Genomic DNA, 19,296 nt, shown 5'->3' with positions numbered 1-19,296 from the left:
CGTATAGTGTCCCGGAGTCAACTTGACATCTCTTGTGCCTTGTTCTTGATTAGAGGTGTTTTTTTTTCCTGAGTGTGGAGTAGGTAATGAAATTTTAGCATGGCTAATGGAGTGGACGTTACGTCGAAGCGTGGAAACGATCTGTCCTCAGTAATGACACTTTTTATTTGTCTATGACTGACTAGAGCATGGTATGTAAGATGCTTCTCCCAGGACAGCCTGTACAGCATCTGGGCTACACTTTGTGTACTGCTGTGACTAGTATTTCTAATAGCTTACACTTGCGTTTGTTTTCTGTGTGTGTGTGTGTGTGTGTGTGTGTGTGTGTGTGTGTGTGTGTGTGTTCCATGTCCCTAGGGGGTTTCTCCATGGTGTTCCTGGCACGCACCCTCAGTGGAGTACGATGTGCCCTGAAGAGAATGTATGTGAATAATGTTCCTGATCTGAACATCTTTAAGCGAGAGGTTACGATTATGGTAAGCTGCACATCTCCTGAACAACACCATGAAATTTTTCAGTGCATACTTTATGAATAGCCTTTAAGAATGACCAAATCTGGTTCTTGAATGTAACCGTGATCTCCTGCACTTAATGACTGAAGCATGCTGTTTCATTATTTCATCTCTGTATGCAATACGAGATGTTCTTTATCTATGACCATTGTTATAGTCATGGCAGCCTTATCTAAGATGATCATTGGTCCTTCTGCAACAACCATGAACTCCAGTGCTACTTACAAGAAGCTGATTGGATTCATTTTTTATTCGATCATTTTTATTAAACATTAAAACAAACGCTTGGGCAAGATTTATTTCCTCTGTCGCTCACCTCAGCCTACCTGAACTCCTGTTGTTTTTTATTGGGCTTCCTTTATATTTATTTTTTCTAACTTCACCTGTTTTGTTCGTCTAAACAGAAAGAGCTGTCAGGCCATAAGAACATAGTGAGCTACCTGGACTCCACCATCAACACAGTAGGAGACAGTGTGTGGGAGGTTCTCATCCTTATGGAGTACTGTAAAGGTCAGGATGCCTCTGCTAAATATCTAATCAATCATAAAGTATATTACCCTGCTTCATGACTCATTTTAAGTACATTTCCCACTATTAGGGATGAACATATATAAATTGTACACTGAGTATTATTCATGCTCGTATTTTAGATGTAGAATGTGTGTTATGGGCTGCTTCTCAGATTCCATATTGTTTTACTCATGCACTTCCTGTTAGAAATTTGCACGGTATCATTTGCAAATGCTAAACTAGAAGCAATCTGTTTATTAACTAACTGATAGACAGTAAGCTCAAGATTTTTAAGCCCTCTTATAATGCTTTAGTGGCTGGTTTACTGGTTTAAGCTAATAATTGCTGTTTTTTGTCTGTTAAACAATGCTGTGAGGTAAACTAATTCTTAAAAATAATACTCGTCACTGCCTAAACTGACAATAGTCCTGCTCTTCCTGCCCAGCGGGTCAGGTAGTGAAACAGATGAACCAGAGGCTGAACGGTGGCTTCACGGAGGCCGAAGTTCTCACCATCTTCTGTGACACTTGTGAGGCTGTGGCCAGACTGCACCAGTGCAAAACAGCAATCATCCACAGGGACCTGAAGGTACTAATCAGCACGAGTTGTTAAGTCAGAAATTAGTGGGTTTAGCTGTCAAAATCAAGTTTTAAATCTGCATGTGAAGATTGGTGTACGCTACTACAAGCGATCACTTAGACTATAAAAAGCAGTCCTGTTTCCCCCCTCATATAAAACAACATACGAGACTATCTGAATCTGGAATGGCTGACAATCGTGTATAGTGAAATCTCTGGAATGCGAGATCTTCTTCCCCTGTCTCGCACTGGTAGTTGTATGTCTCTGTTTTTATGTTTGAAATGTTCGGCTCTTTCTGTCAAAATAAATGGAGATTGTTTTGAGTTTATTATGTGAAACATTAATATTTAAAAGAAATGTATAGTTAACAAAATGTCAGGACTTTAGTCCATCCGTACGCATCTCTGCTTCAGCCTGTGCTCTCTAATTTTGTCCACCCTTTTCTTTTTTCCTTGTTTCACTACTTCTCTTGGCATCTTGCCCTGCTCTGTGTGTAATTATACATAAACAGGGAGGGAAGGAAAGTCAAAAAGATAAAAATGAATGCACTGACCGGTATCAGTTCTAACTCACACCAGGCCTCATTTCCCAAGACAATTATTCTCTCCTGCTAATGTTATTAGCAACAAATTTTAGGGAAACCCAGGCATGACAGGCGTGTTAAGCTCAGCCTGACAAGCTCAAGGACATATTCTGGCAGACTGCTGCGGGAACTTGCCAAAGTTGCCAGTCACCTTTAGTCCTGCACTCTTGTCTGTCATGAGTAGTGGCGGTTCTCAGTACTTCTTAAACACTTGTCTTCACGCAGGTGGAAAATATCCTCTTGAATGACCAAGGGAACTACGTGTTGTGTGATTTTGGAAGTGCCACCCACAAAGTGTTGCACCCACTCAAGGATGGCGTGACTGCTGTGGAGGACGAGATTAAGAGGTAAGCCCATGATCGTGAGATAGCATGTGAAAATGCTGAAGTGATTAATGCAACGTGTGAGCAATCAGACTCGTAATGATTCATAATTTTCTTTTCGTTTCTTCTCGATTCGTCATTTTAGTCATGAGGAGCAACTGTATATTGAATCAAATTGAAATACTTTTCAGCGTTCAAGTTGTTTGTTTCTCAGGGTGGCTTCCTTAATAGAAATAGTTTCTTTTTCTGCAAAATGCATTACATTTATATCTGATGTAATGCACAATAATCATAATATTGTGGCATATGCAAATACAGTGCCTTATGAATTACTGGCACCTGTCATGAAAATAAATACATAAAAAAAAAAAAGAATAAATACATACACATGCATGCAGAATGTGATATTTTGAGCCCAGACATAGTAGTAAGGCAAATGCATTTTTTTAATAGTGCCATATTTCCTACAAAACACGGGTTTGAAAATGATCAGCACTCTTACCATTAATGCTCCTCCTACCCTGGAGAAGATAACGCAAAGTCTCATGCTGTAATGCCTAACATGGCTGGGACGCTACACTCCATACAGAACACCTGAATTTTTGTGTTTTTAAGTCTTATCTTTCATTTCAATTCAGTCCACATGTTTTCAGTAGTGTTCTAACTTAGATGGAAATAGAAAAACGTTGATTTTGAGTTTCTTCAAGGGTCTCATCGTTGATTTCTAAGCATGTTTGTCTCGTTTATCTTCTTGTTGAAAGTGACCATCTCTGAACCTCCTGGCTGAGGCAATCAGGTTTTAAACTGGTTAAGAAATATCCTGAGTTTATGATGTCAATTCTTGCGAAAATCCCTAAATTTCCAGAAACAAAACATCACTAACGTCTCAATGATTCATAACCATATTTCCCTGAGAGTGAAAGTTATGTAATTTATCAGGACTAGCTGTCCTGGTGGAGAAGAACCTTTGATCCCCTCCTCTTTGTGTGCAGGTACACAACCCTGTCGTATCGAGCCCCAGAGATGATTAACTTGTACCAAGGGAAAGCCATCACAACCAAGGCTGATATCTGGGTAGGTACATGTACACACATCCATATACACACATCCATATACACATACACACACACACACCCTTCCCCCCGCCTGGTCTTTGGTGTAAGTGGCTTGCTTAAACTGACTGTTATGCTGACGATCTGGTTTGGTTAGGCAGGCAACACGAACCCAGAAGTCAAACCGGTTTCCTTCAGAAATTACGTATGCACTAGGGGGAGGGATTTGATCGAAAGGATTGCTTCATTTTATGTTTACCTCTGGTGTCATGGGGAAAAAATAGATTTTGCTAAAATGCATAGGAGGAGTCTTTAAAGTTTACCAGTGTGAGGTGCAACAATTTGCCTTAGTGTATTCCCTAGTTTGTTTATGTTTATAAAATACTGTTCTCTTAGCACCTGTAGTGCTGTTTACTGCAGACCATGTTGTTTATTCTAAAACATCCTCTGCAGAATGTCTGTAATTAGCCATTTCAAGCTGTGTGTTTGGAATTGATACCAAAAAATTAATCCCATGCCTGATAAAAAGTATTAATTCATGAAACTGAGGATATACGCAGTACCTAAGCAAAGGGTACTGTCCTGTGATGTTGATAGAAGAAAAGGCATAGAAGGAAAGGGCATTTCCTGCTTCAACTAGAAAAAGAAAGATGTGAGGCAGAGAGCTTGTTTTTCCACCTTTAGCAGATGCACAGTGAGAAAAATATACAAGAATGACCTTTTCACTACCTCAGCTTTATGTTAGTCATGTCAAAGCAGGCATAGATAAGTAGAGGAAATGTGTTAGTGTTTCCTGACAGTTGTTGTCTTGTGTTAAAAATAGAAAGAATTGTGTACAAGTGCATCCACAATGTTGACGGGAGCTTGTTTGTTTCCTTACATGGCGATCAGTGTGCAGTTTGATGTTTGCTCCCTTGTTTGTTTTGGTGCAATTATGAATGAGTTTACATTTCACTTTCTCTACCTCTCTTAGGCACTTGGATGCTTGTTGTACAAGCTGTGTTTCTTCACACTTCCATTTGGGGAGAGTCAGGTCGCCATATGTGATGGAATCTTCAGCGTTCCAGATAGCTCAAAGTTTTCTTCCAAACTGCACTGTTTAATCAGTAAGTTCCTTGCACTGTCCATCAAACTATATCTGTTCATGCAGATCTGCTGATCTGCAACTCATTAATTCCACATCTGGCAAATTGAAGGTTCTGCATTAAAACAGATGTTCCAGTGATGGGGATCAGCCTTCAGTTAGACATTTGCTTTTGTTGCACTGCCATCTCCTGGTAGTTATCTTACATTGTAGTTTTTTTATGGTAAAAATTCATTCACAAATCCTTCCATTCATGTTTACTTAAGCTAGATACAGATAATATATAAAATTGTAAAATGTAATATTTTTCAAAATATGAGATCAATGCAAAAGTAAAAACAAACAGAGCAGATACAGTCGTCAGCTCTTTCTAAATGGTGGTGTTTTGTTTCTGACAATTGTAGGATACATGTTGGAGCCTGATCCAGAGAAAAGACCAGACATCTATCAAGTCTCTTACTTTGCCTTTAGACTAGCTGGAAGGGAGTGTCCAGTGCCAAATCTATTTGTGGGTTCTGTCATTTACACTATACAGACATTATATTCAGAATTTCATGATTGCTTTATGTAATGACTTGGTAAATATTTGGGTTCTGTTGTGCAGAATTCCCCCATTCCCACCTCACTGCCAGAGCCACTAACGGCCAGTGACATCGCTGCTAAGAAGAGCCAGACAAAAGCCAGGTATTCAAAAAAGTACACTATAATTTTATCTTAATGAATTATGTGCATTTTGTTCCAAAATAGTTTGGAACTCAAGACAAAAACACAGAGATTCTGTAGTTCTGTTAAATGCCAGAAGTGCTTGTTTTATCATCTGTTTTGTGCTGAGTTTGTGTATGATTATTCTTTTCTTCAGAATAACAGATTCTGTTGGCCCTACGGAAACCTCCATTGCTCCAAGGCAAAGGCCAAAAGCAGCCAACAGCAATGTACTGCCACTGCCCAACTCTGTAACTCCTGTGAAAATGAGCGCCCCACCCGGAACAGTCAGCAACGGCCAGAAACGTACGTCTTTATTCTTTTGTCCAGTACCCGTACTCGGTCCATATTGTTCCACTGTATACTAGAGTTCCATATTTTTTCACAGCAGGTGAATTAAGGACAATATTTAGCATTGGATTCACAATTTGTGTGTTGTTGTCTGTGCCTGCATTAGCCCAAGGAAACGGGCAGCAAGCAGCTGTGCAGATGCAGAGCAGCAATCAGCACAATCGAGTGTTACAGCAGCTGCAGCCTGGGGACCTCAGACTCCAACAATTCCATCATCAACAACAACAACAACAACACAACCTGCACCAGCAGCAACAAGTCAGTCCACAGCAGATGCAGTACATTCAGGTAATCATCAAGGGTTTTTGTTGGTATAACACGGTATTGCAGGGCAGGACAAAGCAGTAGCCTGGGGACCCAAGACAAGCCGATTACATGTCTGGACCATAGGCTTATAGTAGTTGCTAGAAGGTATAATAGGTGTCGACTGCTTATGTTCCTGAATCTGACTAGAAACTAAACTACATACAACTGAGGATCAACCTGAACATTGATAAGAACTACTGTTAGTACTTAAATACTGAGGAGTTCAGCATGTAACTAATATATTATAACTTTAAAAGCACATCAGTGTTCTATTTATAGCATGTCGAAAATAAAGAAAGCAGTCATGACATTTTACTGAAGTGCATAAAGGGGACACCAGAGTTCACGGCTAAAATGTTAACCACCATATGCTACGTCAAAGACATTATCAGGATATATAGGGCGATACCCACAGTTTTCCTTACCTTGTTTGTAAAATGGCTCTTTGTACTTTTAAATTTATCTACCAATTTTTTAGCTTTTTCTGGACCATTCACTTGCTTGTTGGGCTAGCTAATACAGTTATTTCATACAGTATAACAGACTGTTCTAATACAGTCTTGTCTACAAATGCAGCATAACTGATCTAAATCGGTCTGCAGTTCTGAGTATTACATTTAACAACCTTAAGTCCAACAACCTTCTAAACTTCTGTACAAGTTTGCATTTTGGAATCATTAGCAGACATGCTCCTGATCTTGCAACTAAACAACACGAGTGCACTTATTTTTAGCATGGAAAGCAACATCAAGATTATAAATAAGCTTGTGTTCCATACGGTATACCAGAATACATGGAAAACTCTCTCTTAATTTCTCTGGCAATTATTCAAAATATATGTTATGATCTGTGATTTTTCACACATGGCCATATCTGCAGAGTGTGCTAATCACCAACTAGTTCTTATTATTTGTAAATATAGCATATGTGTCTATACAGTATAACTTTCAGAATGATACTGTTGATAAACGGACATTTTTAAAGCACTTTTTAGCAAGTGTGTATAGACAAAAATACCATATACATGTCATACACTATATAGCTATTTTCTTTGTAAATGCCTGTTAAGTGTAGTATATGAATGTAAATTAGAGATTTTATGGTTTCTGATCCCGTACGATCCTCTTTATTTCAGTTGACGAAGGCAGTAGACTTGATCTGTATTCATTATTTTGACTTTAGTAATATGTTTTTATCAGGAAATTAACAAAAACGCCAGGGAAAGGCAACGGTACTAAATCGTTTGTCCGTTTTTGAGAGTGCCAGTGCACAGTCCATACAGTGTAACCTGAATCATGCCATAATTCTTCTTCTGTATTTTCAGTTACATGCTTCTGCAAGTATTTTTCTATATACACTATATGGCAAAAAAGTAGGTGAACATTGAACAATTACACTTATATGTGGTTCTTCACCAAACTGTTGCCACAAGAGTACTTGTCATGTCTGTATTCTGTAGCAAAGCAATTTACCTTCACTGGAACGAAGGGCCCCGGAAATGTTCTAGCATCACATTGTCTCCAATGCACAAATTATTCCCTCCGTGCAATATTACACTTATCTTTTTGTAATGTGATTCTTTTAACCATATATTTAGCTCATAAATGGATGGAAAAGTACAATAGAGATCGTTGATGCTTGATTATTTCATTTTTTGTTTTAGTTTGTCATTGTATATAACAGAAACAAAAGTTTATTATTTTTTCCATAACTTTCAGTTATACATGAACCCTAAATGATAGACTATGTTATAAGAACTACTTTTTTCATACACTGTATCTGCACAAATATGTTTGAGGTTACTAGGCATAAAATATGTATTATTTGCATGCATTAACAGTCCTATAATATAATACTGCCACAGATTGACCAACTACCCAGTTCATTTCATCTAAAGGTGAAAATTGTTGCTTCATTAGTCGAAGAGAATCACAACCGGTGGTTTGGTTATTCTGTATTACCCCATTGAACTTCGATTAGTACATTCTGTCTTGAATTAGTGGAAACAGACTGTACCTAAGAGTTGACTGTTAGGCAAGGCTATTTCAGATAAGTTTTCATTTTATTAGCTTGCTTCGTGGAATGCCCCCCATGTTAATTGATTTAGTGTGGGATTATTGACTCTGGCAGAGTTCTAGTTTTAGTTATTTCAGTCACACACAGACAGATGGCAGTATGGGCCGTGTGTTTGAATGAAGACCAGACAGACTGTACTGGGGAGCACAGCAGGTGGTCAGCTGGTTAATTGTGTATTACTCTCTTAATGGGATAGATGGCCTAACACATCTGTTTTACGACTGCTCAAAAGCAGTTTTCTCTTCTCGTCCGGTTGTGACCAGGACATGTGTTCAGAATTAGCTAAACAGGGCCTAACCCTGGTAGGTTCCGCTTTTTATTTATAGAAACAACGTGCTTTTGTTATTCCCACGTTAGTGTCGGTAATTAAGGTCAAGAGATTTGTGTAGTAGAAGTTTTTGTGACTGCTGTAACTAGTTTTCAGATTACTTAAGATTTAAGTAATTGGAATTCAGTACCTGATTTCTCTAAATACTCTAATGCATAAATATTAATTCATAGCTGTATAAGACTTTCCTTAAAGAGGAATATTTAAAATGTCTTTGTGCTTCCTTTGGTCGTCTCTCTTAGCAGTATCAGGCCATGCAGCAACAGCAGCATATGCTTCACCAACAGATGCTGATGCAGCAGTCCATGTATCAACCGCAGCAGCAGCAGCATTATGCAGCTCTGGTAAGTACTCACACATTCACAAAGCAGCATGAGACATTCATTCACTCCTTTTAAAAGAAAAAGCCACTATATAACATAAACTAATCTAATATTCTTAATAATATAATCAGTCTTTTTTTCTAAAGCGTCTGTTTAAAATCAATGCATGGTTGTGGATGACTGGAGTTCAGTACCTCTCTGTAGAGCACCGTCATGAGCCATGCACTGAGTTGAAACACCAACATGTGAATGTATGCAGATATTATTCACTTAAGAAAAGTCCAGTTGGATGGCACCGCTCTGCCTCGAATACTAATTTGGCCGTCTGTACGCCATGCAAAAGCTCTTTGTGCCAAACGGTTGCTGAGTCCAAGTAGATGCCAGTCGGTCGCATCCATCAGTAATTCCTCCAGAAACGTATTTACGCTAAACACGAAGGCGACGCAACCAGGCTTCCTCTAAATACATAATGTTAAGGCGGCACAATTTTTAGCTCATTTTCCACCGAATGGTTACCATCTGTTTAATTTCAGCTGCAATCTGCTCCATGCAAAGCCATCAGGGGATTGAATGGGGGGTGAAATCGACCGATTCTCTGTGTTAAATCGTAACATATGAAGCAATTACACTGTGGGGAAATCTAAGCGGTTATCTATCACACTCTCAGTGTCTTCATGTCCTGAACGGTCACTTTGAGTCGGGAAAAAAAAAGTGACTGGTCTACTTTTTCTTTTTGACACCATGCATTTGTGATTTGTGGGCTGTTTAAGATTTAAGAGTATTTAAAAAAGTAATGGAAAAAGACTGATTTGGAATAAAAAAGAGTATTGGAAGAAAATGTGACTGATTACCACTTTAAAGTGCATCTTACACTGTCCTTGTCAGTGTGTTTGTGTGCATCTGTGCGTCCTCAGTAGGTCAAACAGAGTCCCACATTCCCATCTCTGCCATTATAGTCCATTATGCTCATATTACGGCCCTCTTTTTCCTCAATAACAGATCCATCAGTATCAGCAGGCATTTGCTGGCCAACAGCAGTGTGTGCCAACACAGCAAGTCCCCTACTTTTCCCCACTAGAGTTTCATGCATCACTGAACACCTACAACCCTGCTGGACCTTCACCTGTGGATGCTCCTTTCAGCAACAGCAGGTAGAGCCTTCACCTGCTTCCACCACTGTCCTTTATCTGTACCAAGGTTTTGGTAAATAAATGATTTTTCTCTGCTTGTTGATTGCAGAATGACCGTGCCTAGTTCAGAGTTGGTCAGTCCGTCTCTTCAACTTGTCAGTAACCCTCCTGACATGTCTCGCTGGAACCCGTTCGGAGAGGACAACTTCTCTAAGCTCACTGAAGAGGAGCTATTGGATAGAGAGTTTGACCTTCTTAGAGCAAGCAAGTGTTACAAACTAATCTTATTTTCGGTGTACATAAGAGCTATGCATTTTACCATTGGAATAAATTGCAATATTGCTCAAGAAAAGTGGCACTTTCAGTATAGTTCTTTCACAAATCACTTGTCTATATAAGCATATACAAGATTGTTTAGGATAGACAAAGGATCTGTGAAAGGCTATATAGGCTGTATTTTCACTACAGTTTATTATTTTTTCATATCTGCATTGGTTTAGCGCACATTTTGTTCCTCCTTGTCTTCCTGATTTGTCATCTGTTACTCATTGTTCTTTGAATCATTTTGTTTCATTGTTTGTCCTGTGCTGTAAATAACGCTCTCTGTTCCTCTCCAGCAGATAAACAAGTGGAGAAAGCGGCAAGCTTGCAGGCTGGTGGCACAACGCTGCTGCCAGAGGACCCGTTCGGCTCTGTGCCCTTTGTGGCCAACGCAGGCAAGTTTTAGCGGCTATGCCCCAAATAAAGACTCTGACCCTCTTATTGTCCCGTTCTGCTTATATGCTGTCCGTCTCCTCAACTTACCACTGCACCTTTCTGCTCCTACTCTCCGGATTTACACCAAGTCACTCCCGGACCCTGGAGTGAGGCGAGATCGGAAGTCCCTAAAGTACAGAGATGGGTTGATGAGTAAGATAAGCACGCCAGGCCCCGATAGGCATGATATGTAGGAAAATGTTAAATAGCAATAGGAATAGCCTTCGCAGACTGCAAAAATGTGTACACTATAGACATCTCTTTTTATACTCTGAGGCGCAGACAGCATCACGGTTTGTAGTACCAATATTTTTTTTTTTTGTGTGTGTGTTCTACAGAAAAAGGACCATGCTCTATTTGTTTTAAACTGAAGCCAATGGGCAGTGTACTGCCTCCATGCTTTTTTTTTTTTAGCTTGCCTTTGCCTTTATAACATTTGTTGGGAAGGCTTCTGCACTTTACTGTTATAGGACAAAATACTTAATTATCGTTAACAAAAAAAAAACATCACTAAACAATTTAGCTGTGTACCAAAAGTGTCCGAATTTTATTGAAGCAGAATATCATGGGCCTATAATCTGTGTGTAGGACGTAGGTTTAAAATCTCATTTTTATTACCGAGAAGTTAAAAGGAGCGTGTTTTGGGAAAGCATAAATTTTTCAGCCACAAGTAACTTTATATGATGGTGAAGTGCGACTAGATTCATTAGAATTCACTAATATAAAGTGCTGCTAATAAAAATGTTGGATTCATTCATTTTGGCAATTTTACACTAAATTGCATCAGTTTGGCATGAAAGAATAGTCCTCTTAATTCTTGAGCAAACTGTTTTTCACTTATATTAAAAGCTACATATTTTGTGTCTCAATTAGTAACATTTTTTTTTTTTTTTAACTTCATGTTGATAATTGTGGCGAAAGCCAGGATTTCTCAGGTACACACTCATGGATCTCACTTAATGAAACATTTCCAGGGATCTTCATAGCCACTGTGTTTACTTGTCCTTAACATGCCAATTTTGCATGGAGTTAATCACAAGTTTCTCTCCAGTGTTAAAATTGGCTTTGATTCCCTCATTGAGCCTTATCCCTTTTTTTTTTTTTTTCTTTTTTTTTTTTTTTTTTTAACTGTGAAGATACTTTGCGTTGCCAATTTATGGAACGCTGGCAGATTCATTAAGTTAGGATGAGTTTAGAAACATAATCAGAGGACTGTTGGATCTGTGTAGGATCTAAATGTGCACAGTCCTTAATTTTCTTTTCTTTTCTTTTCTTTTTTTTTTTTCCTCCCCGTCTCTGAATGTGATGCATTGCTAATGTAGCCTATGTTTGTGTGCATTCACTTTTTCTTGTTCACTTGTTACTTTGTGCCATAGAACCAGGCTGTGTCTGAGAATGTATGGACTTTTTGTTACAATAACAAAAAAAACCCAACAAATCATACACATACTATATTTCATTGCTGCTTTCTCATTCAACAAAGGACAAAATTTCTCACTAGTGTGACCAAATACTGAGGTGGTGTTTTATTAATTACTGCATAGGGGGAATACCTAATCTGCTAAATTGGTGTATACACACAAACATTCACTTACCGACCACTTCAATAGGAAAACCTGCACATTCATGCAGTTGTCAGCCAATCATGTACCAGCAGCATAAGATCATGGAGATGATGATACAGTAGTAGAAGACCACACTGTTCGTGTAAGCCAAGTACAGGAATATATGGCTACAGGGGCGTGGAATCAGATGTGGTCCATCATCTGTTGTAATCCGTCTGTCCCAAGGTTCAGCCGACATGCTTTTCCTCTGTTATTATTTATGTTAATATAGCCTTCTTGTTGGCTTGAAATCTGTGTAGATCTGTGACTAGTGACTAAAGATGGTTGTGTGAGAAAATCCCTGATAAGCAGTTTGTTGGTGCTGGATGACCTTCACAATCATGCTACGGTCCCAGTCACATTTTCCCTATTCTGATATCTGATGTGAACATGCGCATGACCTGAATCTGCATTGTGCTGCTGCCTCACGATTGGCTGATTAGATAATTGCATGAATGAGTTCCTGATAAAGTGGCTGGTAAGCGTCCCGTATTTATTTAATTTTTTGACTTACAAAGATGTAGTAATTAATAAGCTTACAGTGGCTGGTTTTCTGAGCACAGATTAAGGTTACTCTTGGATTAAATCGTTTCAGGGATTCTGTATTTGAAAACCCATGCTAGATATAAGCTGTGTGCAGAAACTAGTACACACATCACCTCTTCGCTTTGTCTTTTGTTTAACCAAAGGTAAGTTGATGAAAATTTAGACAGTCCATGTTCTTGATTTTCTTATGTTTTTTTATTTTTATAATTATTCTTCATTCATCTCATTGTTTACTTCAGTTCTGACCAGCATCAGAACATGACAGGTACATTTTAGTTTTATTAATTGCCTGTCTACTATCTGATGTTGTATTAGATAAAGACAGCCATTCTCAGAGACCTCTTGGTTCAGTGGAACTCCATTTTGAAAGTTGGTAAAAACAACCATCAGTTCTGAGCCATAGTTTACACTTAGATACATGCATGCACATAAGAACAAAAAAGGTACGTGGCCATGGTTAGTTAAAACGGAACTTTAGATTGTAAAAGGGCTGTTTTGTAGACTTCCTCCATTACTAGGTGTTAACGCTGATCGATATATCCTCATGTTGTCTCTGAAAATAAGGGTGTAGATTAGCCTAAGGGTTTAGTTTATTGTAGCCACTCAGCTTCCAGTGTTAGACGATTTTTGTTGGTACAGAGTGGCTATAATTCCTTAAATTGTTGTAGCACACCAACAGTCATGATGGTGGAATTAATGTAACGCACCCATTCTGCCATCTAAGGTTAATGTGCTGTGGTGCTTTTGGGAGTCCGAGATGCTTCCTAGGCCAAATATTTATAAAACTATAGCAGAAATATAGGTCAATAGGCTTTTCATATATATATATATATATATATATATATATATATATATATATATATATATATATATATATATATATATATATATATATATATATATATATATATAAAGCATAGTTGAATAAGATGTTCAGAGTGTTCTGTTCTTATAAGACAGAAATGTAAATGCTCATGTATCATAATGTATAACGATGTATTTCTTTACAAACTGCTAATGATGAATAAAAATCTATCCAAAAGCAATATGCACTTTTGTTGATTTTGTTATAAAGATTCCGGTGTCTTCTGGTCTGAACTCTATACCACATAATCGAGATGTTTGTCCTAGGATGAGCATGGCTGTCTTTATCTCTCACAGTATATAACATGAATAATATATATGTATATAAATAATGCTGGACATTTATGCCACAGCACTGTTGAATTTGCAGATCTGGATTGTTAGATTTATTTTCATGTGCTCGTCCTAATAAGTTCATGTCTCTTTGGTAAATTCTATAGCAGCACATTCACAGGGATGTTTTAAAACCGGTTTAGATCAACGCCTTAGCACTGATATGATGATTTCAGCTTTCTCTGAAATGTTTATTTAGCATTTACGGAAGGATTCTTCTGGGTCAGCCCTTTTAACAGTAAATTTCACTAGCAGTAATTTAACCATAATCTTTTTTTTTTGCTAAGAGGGAGAGAAAGCAGATCCTGGAGAGTGAGTGTGAATGTTTGTGGGCATTATAGCAATGTTAAATATAAGTATAATCAGTTAAACTGTATGTTTCCACAGTTAATAAATTCAGTTGTGGAAAATAAACCGCTGTGGTATAAGAGGAATAAAACATTTTTGGGACATGCTATTATTGGTTTAAAACTTTCAGGGTGGCAAGAGTTCATATCCAGCGACCAAGTCACTAATTATTTTCCAATTAGTGCATGCCCCACCATGTTTTATTGCTTACCAAGGGTTGAAAATAAGATCATACAAGTATGAACAGGATATATATATATATATATATATATATATATATATATATATATATATATATATATATATATATATATATATATATATATATATATATATAATATTTTTTTTGTAGTTATATAAATAATCTCCATTAGCCAGTCTAAATATATAAATACAGTTTACAATCCACAGGTATATAGAGGCACTTCAGTGTACATGCACATGTCCGATGAAAGCAAGGTCTGACTCCATTATTAATTATTTATTTTCATATAACATGGGCACAGACAACAGTTGAGCATCTGCTGACCTCGGATAAACAGCCACGTGTAATACACGGGTGGTCATCGTAGTGTAATCTTATGTCCCTGCAAAAGAACATCGCGCAATAAATGTTCAGCTTTAGATTTCATGTGATTAAACTTGCCCAGCCCTTGAGGTACCTGTGTTCTGGAAATTTCACTGTAATAAAAAGGTTGTAATCTCAGCAGTGCAGGTTAAGCAGATGTTGTATTCGACGTCTGCCATGCCTTAACACCAACTGTTCTTTAAAATAAAATAAAATTTTACCCTCGCTATTACTTTTTCACTTTATCCCCTCTAGCTCACCCCCCTTTCTAAACTTACTCACAGATAACACTATGTTTGGCTAACCCTTTGTCTAGTCTTGCCAGTTTGGAGAGTTTAGTCGGTAACAGATTTGCAGATCTGCCTGCACAGCATGAGGTATGGCTCTGACCAGCTATACTGAGGAGCAGAAATGAGAAAGAAGTGGTACAAAATGGCTCAGTAGTTGTGTGTGTGAGCACCGTATATGAGGATTTACAATATTTGTGACATTATATATGCATTCACTGTGCATTTTAATAGGAACATCTGCTTAGTTATGTAGTTATCCAATCATGTGGCAGGAGTACAATGCATAAAATCAGAAAGATACAGGTCAAGACTTACAGTTAATGTTATCAAATGTCAGAAAGAAGAAAAGGTGTTAGGGTATACCAATAGGGAAATACTGCTGCCATGTACAAGTGGATTTGGTCTGCAGTAATGTTTGTGTGTCAAAGTGACCTCCACATGAATGCCAGAACCCAAGGAATTCCAGCCCAGAGCATCAGTTCCTTATGCTTGTGTTGACTTTGACCTCTGTTCACAGGTGCCATTGTAACAATGTTATTCACTTCATCTGTCAGTGGTTTTAATGCCCTGGCTAGTTGGTGTAAAACAATGCAATATGAATGAAGAGATTTTGACATGGAATTAAAAAGCATCATTTTTGCAGATTGTTGACTTGATATCTAATAGTTGCTTTGGTTGTTGTTTTGTTTAGACCTGCTTTCATATAAAGACATGGCCCATGTCCCACATTTAGAAGATGAAAAGTACTCATTTTTGCCAAGCTTATATTGAACACAAAAGGGGATGGGTTCCACAAGGTTTCCTCCAAAGGTCATCTCAGGCAGCTTTGCTTCATGCTTTCTTATTCTTATTAATCTAGATTTCTCTTCAGATCTATCCAGATTTCTGTGTGCCATGTGTGAAATTGAATAGAATTTACATATGATCTATTTTCTTTTCTGTCTTGTCTCTATCAGGACCTGGTCTTCAAACAGAGCAACAAAACACAGAATCTGGTTCTGCCTCTGGAGTTGCCCCTGATGTACTATCTGCTCATGAAGATGATGATGTCCAGCCGCCAGTTACTAGGGAACAAAAGCCTGTGAAAAAAACCAGCTCCTCTGGCTCACTGCCTCATAAAACAGGGGAAGAGTCAGAGAGTGACTTTGAGTCAGATCCTCCCTCACCCAAAAGCAGTGAAGATGAAGAGGGGGAGGAAGAAGAAGGCCTCAACAGTGAGCCTGAAGACACTGAGCCTGAGAACCTTGGCCAGAGGCCACTGCTTATGGACTCTGAGGAAGAAGTTGAGGAAGAGGAGGACAAGCACAGCTCTGACTCTGAATGTGACCAGAGGAAAGCAAAAGTTACTACCAAGAGACTGCCAGGAGACAAAGTTTCTAAGGAAAGTGCAAGAGGCGAACCTGGAACCAATCTAATCACCCCTCCGGACTCGCCCAGTGTTGCCACGACCAGTGCAAGTGAAGTGGACGTATTTGGCGCAGTGCCCTTCATCGGTGGTAGTCAGCCCAGAACGCCACCAGAGAGCATAGATGTCTTCGCAAAGGCCCCTTTCAGACAGGCAAGTCAGGAAAATACCACAGAAGAGTTTGATGTGTTCACCAAAGCTCCCTTTAACAGGAATCTTTCCAAGTCGAGCAGGAGCAGTGATGCTCCCACTGGACAGACACCCCCAATCTCTCCAGCAAGTGTAGATGTTTTTGGCTTCTTGCCCTTCCAACCCAGCCACACCATGCCCATCTCCAGAAGCCAGGAAGACATTTTTGGCCCAGTGCCTTCTGAGGAGGCCCAAAGCCCACAGCAACAGAAACTAAAGCAGCGAAGCCTTCAGAAACTCTCCTCCCGCCAGAGGCGCACCAAACAGGAGGCCAGCAGTGGTAATGGAAAGCGCCACCACAGTACCCCAACAAGTGGCCGGAAAAGCAACAAGCCCAGCTTCCGTACCCCAGAGCGTGCACGGCGGCACAAGAAAGTGGGAAGAAGGGATTCGCAAAGTAGCAATGAGTTCCTTAGTGCCTCCAAAGAGAACATCAGCATCAGCATGGGAGAAGTGAAAGAGAAAGGGGCATCTTTGCCTTCTGAAGATGCTATGTTGGATCCCTTTGGCGCCAAGCCTTTCCATCCACAAGACGGTGTTCGGCATGGACAGCACCCAGGCATGGGGGACAACAAAAGCGATGTCAGCTCAACCAATAGCAGATCTCGGACTGGCTCTCTGCAGGCAGCGTTCGATGGGAACAAGATGGATGACTTTGGGGCTGTGCCCTTCACCGAAATGGTGGTCCATAGCAGGCCTCAGCAGCCGCCACCAATGGATTTTGACCCCTTTGGAGCTGCACCGTTTCCCTCAAAGCAGTAAATGTCTTGTCTTCCGGCACACGCAGAGTGCACTTGCACAAATGCTGCTACATTATGCAAAGTCAAAAAGACTCTTTGAAATTTACCTAACAGATGGCAGCTGTGTGGTGCGATCTCGGGCTGTGGCCCAACAGATCACAGGCCTTTGTTTTGGTTGAAATCCAGATTTACAGCTTTTTAAACTATTAACACCTAACTTGACATTGGAGTAACTTTTTTTTTTTTTTTTTTTTTCCTGAACTTGACTTGAATCTGTGTATGGATTGATTTTTTCTAAAGATTTTTTTTTGCATTACCTGATTGCTGAGAAGCTGTTTATGCTGCATAATGTTCTCCAAGAAAACATTAGCAAAAAGGTGACGATATCCTTATTATTATGTTATTATTATTAGAGCCCAGATTTAGCAATGAATTAAATCTACATGCGTGCTCAATCACAGACCACCAAATTATCAATGGTCCTCGTGTAGGTTGTTGCTTCCTACCTGATGGGTCAGTTTCACACCATATTGCCTTATATGGGTATTGCTCCACCCTGCTTTATTGTACCTCAAATGCACAAACGGCCGTTTTTTGGTGCCTTTGTGTTAACGGAATCATTTCTGTGTAGGCCTTCTTCATTCTTCGTTTCAGTACCATTCTCTATGCATAGTGCACCATTTTTAAGTGCATTTAAATGGTTGCCATTGTTTAAAAAGAGTTTCCCAAGAAAACATTGAAAGAATCCTGGACTGGGATGGGTTTCATTGTGAAGTTTTACACGATAGAGACATTAAGCCTGATGTTATACTGAACCCAATAACAAGCAGAATGTCAGTCCTGCACACATACATACTTTTGGAATCGACCTACAATCACAGACAGGCCTCGTCAAAAAGGGAAAAGACATGTAGTTTGTACTTTTTGAATGTATTTTTGTTCTTTTGTTCAGAAATTCAACTAACACAAAAGCATCTAAACATAATTTAACTGGAAATGAAGAGAGAAAAAAAAGGGTGTTTTGCAGTACAGAAAAATGGGACAAAGACTTTTCTAGCACTTGGGAAACCATCACTGACTACAGCCACATTTTTTTTAGCTTCTTTTATCAATTGATCAACTAGCATTGCAATATTTACTGTCTTTTTATTTTTTCTTATTTGATTCGTCTTGCTACACTGCTCTCTAACAATGCAATAAAATACTGAATTCTTATTTCTCGTTCTTATATCCGATCTTTGTTCCTCTTTAAATCATTCTCTCTCCTTCTTAAGCTCTTCGCCCAAAATGTAAATTTTCCGAAAACTATTCTTTTGAAGACAGCAGGGTTGAGTAAAAGACCTCAGAAAGGAAATCGCAATATAAAAAGCAAATCTTGTGCTATTATTCTGAGAATGAACCTATCACAGGAGTCTCAACAATACACTGAAAATAAATTACGCCGGATTTTGCACTATTATTATTATTAATGCCTACTGAAAAAGTACATTATAATACAGAAACAAACAGTTTTTTAAAAGTACAACAAATATTGGGGGGAAAAGGTACATTTACAAAGCTGTAATAGTACATTTCTGCAGTAAAAAGGCAGACGGCTTATTAATACAAAAGAAAAATCTATTTTTTAAAAAAAATTGAGGTCCCAGTGTCTATTATAGCTTGTCACTCTTTAAAAAAAAAAGACAGAAATATTTTTGTACCACAGCATTTTAGTGCTACAATGAACCTCATGTAACATACACTTTGCATTGCATTAAAATGTTCTCGAGTCTCACAGTCAGGTTTTACAAATAA

At 38.7% G+C, this 19,296-nt stretch overlaps 1 protein-coding gene across 4 annotated transcripts in view; it reads left to right on the top strand.

Moving 5' to 3' along the window:
* Positions 1-19,287, top strand: part of bmp2k (BMP2 inducible kinase) — a 41,017-nt gene extending 21,730 nt beyond the window's left edge. The window contains exons 2-16 of one of the 4 annotated variants that reach the window (XM_058374526.1): positions 358-476; positions 917-1,022; positions 1,468-1,610; positions 2,410-2,531; positions 3,500-3,581; positions 4,533-4,665; positions 5,048-5,151; positions 5,248-5,327; positions 5,503-5,651; positions 5,803-5,984; positions 8,652-8,750; positions 9,729-9,880; positions 9,969-10,123; positions 10,480-10,575; positions 16,125-19,287. In XM_058374526.1, coding sequence (XP_058230509.1) covers positions 358-476; positions 917-1,022; positions 1,468-1,610; positions 2,410-2,531; positions 3,500-3,581; positions 4,533-4,665; positions 5,048-5,151; positions 5,248-5,327; positions 5,503-5,651; positions 5,803-5,984; positions 8,652-8,750; positions 9,729-9,880; positions 9,969-10,123; positions 10,480-10,575; positions 16,125-17,524 — 3,122 coding nt within the window. In that variant the 3' untranslated portion in view covers positions 17,525-19,287. Of the gene's footprint in view, positions 1-357; positions 477-916; positions 1,023-1,467; positions 1,611-2,409; positions 2,532-3,499; positions 3,582-4,532; positions 4,666-5,047; positions 5,152-5,247; positions 5,328-5,502; positions 5,652-5,802; positions 5,985-8,648; positions 8,751-9,728; positions 9,881-9,968; positions 10,124-10,476; positions 10,576-16,124 lie in introns of all 4 variants that reach the window. The other 3 variants (XM_058374525.1, XM_058374524.1, XM_058374523.1) reach the window with 3 other exon arrangements.
* Positions 19,288-19,296: the final 9 nt, after the last annotated feature.

This window comes from Hemibagrus wyckioides, linkage group LG22, assembly GCF_019097595.1.
Source record: "Hemibagrus wyckioides isolate EC202008001 linkage group LG22, SWU_Hwy_1.0, whole genome shotgun sequence".
Taxonomy (NCBI): Eukaryota; Metazoa; Chordata; class Actinopteri; order Siluriformes; family Bagridae; genus Hemibagrus; species Hemibagrus wyckioides.
The sequence above is the reverse complement of the archived record's forward strand: the minus strand, read 5'-3'. Positions and strand labels throughout refer to the sequence as shown.